The 10,914-nt window shown below is 50.4% G+C and overlaps 1 protein-coding gene across 2 annotated transcripts in view; it reads left to right on the forward strand.

Moving 5' to 3' along the window:
* The window catches only part of Afap1l1 (actin filament associated protein 1 like 1), a 61,404-nt gene that overhangs the window by 24,207 nt on the left and 26,283 nt on the right, over window positions 1-10,914 (forward strand). For both annotated transcript variants that reach the window (XM_047556919.1, XM_047556920.1), the window contains exons 2-7: window positions 2,668-2,796; window positions 3,798-3,881; window positions 4,562-4,659; window positions 5,753-5,861; window positions 9,911-10,009; window positions 10,595-10,806. In XM_047556919.1, the coding sequence (XP_047412875.1) occupies window positions 2,668-2,796; window positions 3,798-3,881; window positions 4,562-4,659; window positions 5,753-5,861; window positions 9,911-10,009; window positions 10,595-10,806 (731 nt within the window). The remainder of the gene's footprint in view (window positions 1-2,667; window positions 2,797-3,797; window positions 3,882-4,561; window positions 4,660-5,752; window positions 5,862-9,910; window positions 10,010-10,594; window positions 10,807-10,914) is intronic.

Raw genomic sequence — 10,914 nt, forward strand, 5'->3', positions numbered from 1 at the left:
TTTCAGAATGCTTGGTGTGAGCCAAATTGCCCAGCAACCCTGAACTCAGACCTCGTCACAGGAAAGCAGAGCAGCACTGGGGACTTGTAAATAAGAACCACGGCTGCAGGCCTTGGGCAATGCGTGCTGCCCCTGGTGCCTGCCTTACTACATTTACCAGGACTTCCCCGTGAGTCATTACACGTGAGTGTGCACGCAGCGTGTGTGTGTGAGAGAGAGAGAGAGAGAGAGAGAGAGAGAGAGAGAGAGAGGAACTGAATAGAGAAGATGGCTACTGGGACAATATCTTGTTAATTTTTCCTAACCCTCAAGAGGCCCCCCTGGCACATATTTAGTATTCAGTAAATGTTTTCAAATTACATTAACTGATATTTGGTGTGTCCCTAAGGGTGTCAGAGAAGTTTGTGATTCTATCTGAAAAGATTTCCTTCCCAACAACTAAACTTTGGATGAAATGACTTTAAGTGAATTCCTGCTCTGAGGAGGAGTCCAGCCATCCAGAACCCTCTCTTCTCTGGCTCAGGCTCTGGGAGCAGCAGGTCTCCAGGCTCCTTTCACCCTGCTGTGGGTTCAGCAGCGCCCCCTGGAGCTGTACCACTCAGCGGATCTAGGAATCCCACAGCCTGGGAATCAGCTGGACTCCACCCCTTTGAAACTGAGAACCATCCCTTAGGTCTCCTCAGCCTGGGCAGCATGTCGTGGAAAATGTGTATCCCAGTAGCTACTCACAGAGTGCATGGGGGTGAGACGGGAAGAGGCTTGGAAAGCCACTAGCTCAGTGCCCAGCAGTGGGGAGCACTCATGAGGTAAGCTGGACTCACCAGTCTTTAACTTATGTTCTGCAAGTTTGAGGAGAAGCTGGACTGCTGCAGAGAGACGACAATGTCACATTTTTCCATCAATGCCACTATCTCCACAGACAATTTCCTTTTAAAAGAAAATCCAAGTGTGGTCATCTGTACATCCCTTCTCTTGTCAAACACACCTAGTGCTTCCAAGCTGAGCAGACGCCACTAACAATTAAGCCCACACCTTCTGGAGCCTCAGCACCTGCTGAGAGACAGACACTCGGAGACCTGCACAGTGCAGGTCAGCAGGGTGAAGCCCGCAGAGGCAGGAAGAGCAGCTGACTCGTGGTGAGCCTCTGCTCTGAGCTGGCCCAGGCATGGACATGCTTGATGGAAGAAATTCTCACAGCCACCTGATGAAGCAGGTGCTGTTGTTAGCTTCCCCTCACAGAGAAAACTCAGCCACTGGCAAGCTTAGTAACTTGTCATAGGTCCCAGAGCTGAGGAATAATGCAGCTTCGTATTTGAACTTGGCACTCTAACTCCAAGGCCAGTTTTCTTAGGCAGGATGTGACAGCCTCTTGTACATGTTCCAGACCCCACGGGTTCATATCAGAGTCTCCTGCTTCCTCAGGGGATTCAGGGTGGAGAGAATCACATGGAGCTAGGAATCATGGCCAGAGTGGAAGTCCTAGCACCTTGCTTCTGTGACTTCAAGCTAGTTACTCACCTTCTCTCAGCCTTAGTTTCTTCATCTAAAAATGTAAGGGTGAACCTGAGACCTACCTCAAAACTCGAGTAAAATACTGCAAGGCAATATAGTTCCATGGTGAAGATACTAGAGTGAAGAAAGTAGTCCGGCCAGAAAGTAGTAGCTGTGCAATCATGTAGATGTTTCTGAGCCTCAGTGTAATCCTCCATATGATGGAGACAAGAAAATGCTTGATACCATATTTAAAAGGTACAATAAGCATAAAGGTCTTAGCATTGTTCAATGCACATTAGCTTTCATCATCACACACAAGGGCTTGGTAAGACACAAAGCAGGACAATGCTACCACTGTGATGAAGCTGGTCTTTGGCCTTAATACAAACCAAGTCCCAAGTCACTGTTTGGGACAGGGAAACCAATGACATCATGGTCTTGGTATGCTCTAGTCTTTAAAGGACTCTGTGCTCTAGGATCTTGCAACTCACTTTGGCCACAGACCCGGGAACTTGGACCCTGACTCCCAGTTCCCACTCCAGACCTCCTGAATGGAAGTTTGCATTTGGCAGGATCCCCAGGTAGTTCCCACACATACCCAGGTTTGAGAAGCACTGGTGTGAGAATGAGAAGAATGGCAATGCTAGCTTTGGGCATGGGGTAGGAAGGGTTAATGTTTAGTTTGGCTCTGGCCAAGGCACCGGAAACAGAAGGTTCCAGAGATTGAAGCATATGAACTGATGGGACAGGAAGGCTCCCTTCCTGCCTGTATCCTGGATGGCCAGGGGCTCTGGCCTGAGCCCGACTGAGCCCTGCTGGACCCTCAAAGCAGAGAACAGACTGGGACAAAGGGAGGCCTGGGTGCCTCTGCCCAGGGCTGCCTGGGTTCAGAGTGGCCAGGGTGAGGTACAGTCCAGGGAGGTACAGTCCTCCAGTCAGGGCCATGTGAGGTCTGAGGCAGTGTGAGGAGACCCGGAGGAAGGCCACAGGGCTAATAAGCAGGGCCCCCCAAAAGGAGGCGGGTGGCCAGCACTGGAACAGCTGTGTGAGGGCCCTGCCTCTCCCCGTTGCCCCAGGCCCTGCTCTCTGGCCCCTGCCGCCCTGGCTTCAGTGGGTGGGGAGGGCCAAATCCTGAATGCAGAACCCTGACTGGCCCCCGGCCTTTTTCCCCAGTGCTGGAGCAGCTGCTCCCGGAGCTCACTGGGCTGCTTAGCCTCCTGGACCACGAATACCTCAGTGACAGCACCCTGGAGAAGAAGATGGCCGTGGCCTCCATCCTGCAGAGCCTGCAGCCCCTCCCAGGTGAGCCCGGCGGAGCCTCTTTCATACAGCAGTACCACCCTTGACCTTCCTCGAGAACCTTCAGTAACTCCCCAGGGCCTGTGCAAGGGGACATCGAAGCTCATAGCACAGCGGGTTCTGTGTATGTCATGCTCTGGTCTAATGTCCTCACTCACTTAGACGCTGCTCTTCCACCTCGGTCCTGTACTTTGTCCTCCTCCAGCCCCGGCCCTCCACGGATTCACACAAGAACACATTGCACTCACATACCCACCACACAGGACACACAACACACTCTCACGTGACTCACACAACACACTCACACAGTGTACTCTAATGCACCACACATGGCACACAACACATGCTAACGTGCACCACATGTGCACACAGCACACACACATCCACAAAAATACGTGCTCTGACCTACACCAGGTAGACCCCTGGCACACAGTCACGTGTACGTCACACCCTCCTGCACAGGCTTACATTCCTGCACGCATCATCCTCCTGAGCTGCACAGGTCCCCACATCTTTGCTTGTGGCCCCAAGCCCATGTGTCTGCCCTTCACTCCTCCCACCCACTCCAGCCTTCCCTCCACACTCCAAGTCAGTTGATGGTGCCATTCGTCTCACCAACCTCAGGGAGCCTGAGGGATGCTGTGGGAAGTTGCACTGACTCCAAGCCTTGCTTCCCAAAAAACAGAGTTGATGTCCTCTGCTGCCTTCACAGGACCCTTGGGAGGAAGAAAGGGGCAGTGCTTTTCCCATTATGCTCACTGAACCCCTGTCCCCTGACTATCCCCAGAGCAGCCCCATAACAGTAGGCTTCTGGGTATCCTTTTACTTGGAGACAGATCCTCAGTGACAGAGTAAAAATGAAAACAAAATGTGAAAACAGTGCAATGACAGGATGGGAATGTGCTTTGCCACGGGAGTGCTGTGTCCCTGTGGAACGAAGTCCATGCAGGGTGGGGAGACTCCTCCCTCCTGCCTCACTGCCAGTGTGTCCCCCTCCCTTCCAGCTAAGGAAGTCTCCTACCTGTACGTGAACACTGCCGACCTCCACTCGGGGCCCAGCTTCGTGGAGTCCCTCTTCGAAGAATTTGGTAAGTGCTTCTCCTGACCTCAGCTTTGACACCATCTCTCCCAGGCGGCTGGGCCTGGCTCTGACATGGCATCATGGAGTCACTTTGGGTTCTCTGGGCTCTGTCAGCTCTGAAAATGTAGTTGGAACTTACAGTTATGGAAATGTTCCTGAGATTTGAGGAACAGTAGGAACAAAAATATGAGTCAGAGTCCAGTACAGAAGGGGTTATCTCACCCACCATGGCCTCTGTCAGCATGGTCCACCTGGGAACCTGACTGAGAAGTTCAGCATCTCAGCAGAAAATGAGAGCTTCAGCGGAGGACTGCCTGGCCTGGGAGCAGCCAAGCCAGTGTGTAGGAGGCTGTGTGCCAGCCCAACTCCATCCGGGGTCAGAGAGCACTGCTCACCACAGGGAGAAATCTGTAGTCTAGGCAGGAGCTCTTGGGACTGACAGGCCTAGGAAGAACACTGGGTCTTTATGACACAACCATCAGAAATCTCAAACATTATGTGATTTGGTACTCTTGACAGCCCTGGAAGACCCACGAGGCAGGGGGTGGGGTGACCAGGTTATTGGTGGAGCTGGTGGTAAAACCCAACCTCACTCAGAAGCCTCCAAACCCCAAATCCAACCCTCTTCCCCTCTGTGTCAGGCTAATCTTTGGTTTTTCTCTTGACCAATACCCTGATCCTCTGTAGACTGTGACCTGAGTGACCTTCGGGACATGCCAGAGGATGATGGGGAGCCCAGCAAAGGAACTAGCCCTGAGCCAGCCAAGAGCCCATCTCTGAGAAATGTGAGCCATGGGTTCCACACCCTCAAGCCCTGTGCCCCTCTAGAGAACGTGAGGGAAGCTCTCACACCACACTTGGGACCTCCTTGTGTGCAGGACCCTGTTCTCTCTCCCAGGTGGTGGTTAAGGGCAGAAATAGCACAAATGAGCATTCTGATGGCCCCATGCATGTGCACCGTGGTCCTGCTGAGCAGGGAGGATGTGGTGAGCTGGTCTGTCCCCTTAGACCTGAAGCACATCACCACCACTACCTCAAATTGCATATAGAGGTGCTGGGAAATGCTCTGGACCAGGAGTAGGGGGCTTTGCCCTCCCCACCACTCTGCTGTGTGACCTTGGGCAAATCATTTCCCTTCTCAGAGCCTGATTTCACCCACAAGGATGATGAAAGATTGGACCAGATTTAGGGTTCCCAACCTTGGGGGTTATTATCACAGAATTAGAGACAAGCAGTGTCTGTCAACTCAGTAATGGATTATCATTGCCATCATCAGTGGTACCAATTGTTGACAACTTAATGTGTACTTCGCATGCTCACAGCAACTCAGTGAGCTTGGTACAACAGCTATCCCCCATTTTACAGAAAAGGAAACTGAGGTTCAGAGAGGGCAAGTGATATGTCTGATGTCCCACAACTAGTAAGTGACAGAACTTAGCTATAAAGTTGAGGTTCCCCTGGCCCAAAGCCTAAACTGTTCACTAAATAATAGGCCTTGTGCTTATATGTGTCCTACTGCTCCTCTTATGTGGATGTGGTGGCAGAGGATTGGGGAACTCATGGTAGTTTTTTGTAATTCTGCATGTGCCCAATTGACAGTCAAACTACCATGGTTTGGCAGTCCACAAAACTTTCAGCCATTATAGAGAAGCTCTAATGCTTAAAAACTTGGGGTAAGAAACATAGGACAAATACACTCTTAAGTTTTGGAAGCTCTGCGACTTTATTTAAATGATGGCTGCCTTCCCATTCAGGGTCTCCCCCTTCGTAGGAGCTACCACCTCCTGCTCCACCAACCTTGCTCCCTCCTGCTCTGCTGCTCCCCTCTGCTCTACCCTCCAGCCATCTGGTCTTACACACCTTCTTGTCCCCACGCAGGCAGAGGACCTGCCTCCACCACTGCCCAACAAGCCTCCCCCTGAGGACTACTATGAGGAGGCCCTTCCTCTGGGACCGGGCAAGTCCCCTGAGTACATCAGCTCCCACAGTAAGTTCTGGTCCCTTAGGGGGTTTGGGCTTCTCCTTCCTGAGAAGCCAATTCTAAGTGAGTCCATGTCCTGCAGGAGCTGGAGTGCCAGGCCTGGTACCTGCCCAGCCAGGTCACCACTTCTTAAGGAGGGGTCGCTCTGAGCTTCTGGCCTCTCAGTGCCAATCTTGGTGGACTGATGGGCACAGCCCAGGGGCCAAGGACTTGGCTTAGTCTCAGTTCTGTGTGGCCTTGGACCACCCATTTCTCCTCTCTGGACCTCTGTTCCTCTACCCCAAAAACAAAAATATACTCACATGGATGCACTAGGAAGGAGGTAACATAAACCAACCTGTGCTGAGCACTGAAACTGCTGCTAATCCAACTGCTCCCATCTGGTGCATTTCAGTAGAATCACATCTTACCCATGGGTTAGGTTATCAAGCCAACAGCAGGTAAAATAGGGTATGTGGTGGGTGTTGCTCAGTGGTAGAGTGCTTATCTGGCATGTGCAAGGCCTGGGTTCACTTCCCAGCACCGGAAAAAAGAAGAGAGAGAGAAAGAGAGAAAAAAAAAGATAGGACACATGGTCTTACCAAAGGTCTCTAATGTGCACATCCCAGACATTCATAAAATGATGTTGGCAGAAATCTTAGAAGCTATATTGATATTTAATTCAACACATTTTTTAAAAATCTATGAATATAGCATTTATACTTTAATAAGCATGTACTTGAAATAGTTTATTACACATATAATTTATAATGAATACTTTTAAAGATATTCCATGTACATATTTTTACTGCAGGTATGCTCTTTAAAATTATATAGAGGGCACTGGAATAAATTAACTTTGAAAATCATTTAAATTTATCACAAAGAAGAGTCCCTGATCTTCCATGGTTTCCCTGCAGTGAATTAACAGGTGGCTGTTCCTTTGAGGATCAGATGCTATCACTCTCTTGAATACAGGGACTTAACTGTACACAAGGAACCATTTTATGGTTTTAGATGACCCAGCAAGTGGAGCTGAATTTGTATATGACAATGTTAGTGTGATGCTCCCCTATCATCCAGAAGCACTGGAATGTTCAAACAAGCCTGTGCTGATCAGAAACAAATTCCAAGATATAGTCATTTAAGAAAATCAAACACAAAATACTGCATATAACATGATTCTAGTTGGGTTTTTTTTTTAACACATATTCGTACATTCATCCTAACAATTTTTCTAGGATATGTAAGAAATAGTAATGGGATTTTCCTGAGTGAAATGAACAGAAATCAGGGGAGCGGGGCTCGGGGTATAACTGAGTGATACAGTACTTGTCTAGCATGCTTGAGGCCTGGGTTCCAACCCTAGCACTGAATGAATGTGATGTGTGATTTGAGAAATATGCTTCTTCTTTCAGCTAGGCATGGTGGTGTGCACCCTGATCCCAGCTACTCAGGAGGCTGAGGCAGGAGGATCACTTGGGCCTGGGAGTTCAGGGCTGACCTAGGCAACATAGCTGGACCCTGTCTCGAAAAGAAAAAAAAAAAAATCTGAACAAAGGGAACACACTCTTCCATTCATATTCTTTTATACTGCTTGACCTTTTTGCCGTGGGGAATTTTATTTTTTACTGTGGTAAAAGACATAAGGAGTTGACCACTTTCACCATTTTTTAAATAACCAACCAGTGGCATTTGGCACATTTAGTGTCATACAGCTATCACTGTTAGTTCCCAAACATTTTCATCATCCCAAAGGAAACTGCTGTTCACCAGTCAGTCAGTTCCCTGTCCCCTCCAACCAGCCTCTACTGACCTCCAATCTTCTTTCTGCCAGCATGGATTTCCCTATTCTGAGCATGTCATATAAATGGACTCACATGCCATGTGACTTTTTCTGTCTGACTTCTTTCACTTATAATGTTTCCAAGGTTCATCCGTATTGCAGCACAGATCAGAATTTCATTCTTTTCTGAATGATGTTCCATGGATCTGTACTATGTTGCGTATACCTATCAATTATAAACATTTGGGTAATTTTGTACCTTTTTACTGTGGTAGGGCTGGACCAGATGATCTGTTGCCCTCTTCGGCCTTGATTGTCCCAAGTTCCATGTCACTGCAAGCAGCTATTTGGGTGTAAAACAGACAACGTTTCCTATCTCATCTATGCCAGGGCAGGGGAGGAAGAGGGGGAAGAAGTGCTGCTGGGCCCCAATCCCAGGTCAAGCCCCCCGGCTGGATGAGGCTCCTGCATCTTCCCAGAGAGTTCACTTCCCTTTCAGACAGGGCACAGAAGCACCCTCCTGGGAGTAGCTGGGATCCTGGGGCAGGAGGGAAGGGAGGGCCTCAGGAAGAGCCGGGACCTTGTCCAGGGATCTTGTGCCAAGCCCATCAGGGAGTATCCTTCCTCTGGCACACAGCATGCCGCCCGCCAGGTGTTGCCATGCTTCACCCTGTCCTTTCACACACCTCCCCTCCCCCGCCCCCGTTGCCCTGGCCCTACACCCCCAGTTCACCTCACCGGTGTGTGGCCACATCTGAGGCCTCAGGATGCCTGCTGAGAAAGGCAGCCCAGAGTCCCTCTTGGGAGTTAGATCTGAAAGTCCCAGTCACAGGGAACTTCAGTGCTGCTGTCCTCAGGAAACAGATGGAAAGGAGGGGCTGGGAACCCAGAGCAGAGCTCTGAAGAGCAGTGTGGTGTGAGAGTGAGTTGGACTGGGCTGAGGAAGACCCCTGGAGGAGAGGGTCTGCTTCCGTCACTGAGCTGGCAACCTCAGTCCTGACCCAAGCTCTGTCTAGCAAACCAGTCACGCGTGGCTTGTTTCCTCATCTGTAAAATGGGGCCTAACCTACCTCCCTGCATTGAGAATCAAAAAAGGCAATGATAGTGATAGCTGGCATTTGTTGGTACCATATGTGTGCCAAGCTCTGTGGCTCAGAGCTTACGTGCATGAGATCACTAATCCATGGTGGGAGCTGTTCACTTCCTGGGTGAAGGATCAGAATGCAGGAAGCTGTACTCTGTCCAAGCTCACACAGGAGTTGGGAGAGACAGGATTGGAGCTCAACTCTGACAGAGCCCAAGCACACACCTGTCACCAACTGAACTTCCAGCTGAGCCCTAGGGACTATCTATATCAAAACGACCTTTCGTATTTTTAAAAAATAAATTTGTTGAATAAATTTGTTCCAATCCATTAGTTTGATACATTTTCTATTTTATGTATATTCAGAAATTTCCTATCAAATAATTTTTTTCAGTGTAGATTCCTCTGCCCAACTCACTCCAGGGAATCCCAATCTCTAGGAATGCAGCCTAGGAATCTGCATTGGAAAACAACCCCTAGGTGATTCTGATGCACAACAGTTGGAGGTGCCCGCTCGCCACTGCACTGCTCCGTACCACCTCCCAGCCCCAAAGGAGAATGTGCAGTGACAATTCAGCTCCAATAGCTGTGGCAGGCATGCATATGTACATTATTATTAGCTCTGTGGTCCCGTTCTTCCTTCGTAGTTCCTGAAGTTTAGAAGGAAAATCGCCTTTCCAAGACAAGGGGGCAGGCATCTTAGGAAGTGAGTGGCAAGTCTGAGGGCAGAAGAGGAGGAGTATGCAGAATAGGGAGGAGGATCTGAGCCCCACAGCTGGTACACCACTCCCTGCAGTACATGACCAGATTGGCGACCAAAATGCTCTCTCACGCACACACCTGATGCCCTTTGTCATGAAGAGATACAACTGGGAAGGTCAGAGGAAAGATCTTGGAACTGGGTCTTGATGGACATGTAGGAGTTTTCTGGCAGAAGAGGGCACAGGGAATAGTACAAACATAGGCCTGGAGGTGTGACCAGGCCCAGCAGGGCAGCTCCTTGGGGCAAGGGCACTCAGGGTATGTTGAGAGCCAGAGCAGATAAGATGCAGAGACAAGTCCCTACACCCAGTCTGGGACTGCCCTGAGCTCTACTCTATCCCCTGACAATGGCAAGGTATCCAGGGCCTCCCAGCCCTGCCCCTAGCTCTGCACCTGGGTCTGTCCATGTTTCTCCATGCTCAACTCTTCCTGACAATCCCACAGATGGCTGCAGCCCAGCCCACTCGATTGTGGACGGCTACTATGAGGATGCAGACAGCAGCTACCCTGCAGCCAGGATGAACGGCGAGCTGAAGAACTCCTGTAAGTTCACACCAGCTCCGCCCTCACAAAGAGCCAGCCCCTGGCATTCATGTGCCTGACCCAACACCCAGACCATGGTCACCACAGATCCCCAAAGCCTGAGACCCCAGGGTTCAGTGGAAAGGCCCCTGGAATAGGAGTGTGGATCCTGGAATCCTGCCTCTGCCCTGACTTGATAACTGATCTGAGGGGAGCCTCGTTTCCTTATCTGTGATGGGGATTTGGTGTGAGGGTCACCTGAGACAAGGGCTGCAGAGGTGATGGGGTCATGACAATGTTTTGGCTGAACATTCTCCACGCCTTGGTGTTGAAGAGGCTGACTGAGTTAGTACTGTTATTTATGGAGATACCATACAAAGGAGGACACTGAGGCTCCCCAAGTAAAGTCACCAAGATCACAAAGCAAGTGGTAAATTCAAAACACAGTGCCCTGCATGAGGGAGGTCTCTAGTCCTCACCAACACCATGCCCTGTGGTGGTCCCCTCTGTGGTCTCAGGGTGTCAGGGCAGTGTACCTGCAGAGGGGTGAGCAGGGGTCTTCCCTGGGACAGCACAATGATGGGTCCTTTCCTGTGGTGCCTACAGACAATGACTCGGATGCCATGAGCAGCTCCTATGAGTCCTACGATGAGGAGGAGGAGGACGGGAAGGGACCGCAGCCCAGGCACCAGTGGCCCTCCGAGGAGGCCTCTATGCACCTGGTGAGGGACTGCAGGATATGTGCCTTCCTGCTACGGAAAAAGCGCTTCGGGCAGTGGGCCAAGCAGCTGACCGTCATCAAGGAGGACCAGCTCTTGGTGAGTGGCCTCAGGCAGACTCACATGTTTGTGCCTCGGGACTGTTGGCCTGGCCTTGCACACAGCTCAAAGCCCAGGGCTCTTCCTGACAACCACACACAAGCAAAA

The sequence above is a fragment of the Sciurus carolinensis genome, chromosome 6 (assembly GCF_902686445.1).
Source record: "Sciurus carolinensis chromosome 6, mSciCar1.2, whole genome shotgun sequence".
NCBI classification, from domain to species: Eukaryota; Metazoa; Chordata; class Mammalia; order Rodentia; family Sciuridae; genus Sciurus; species Sciurus carolinensis.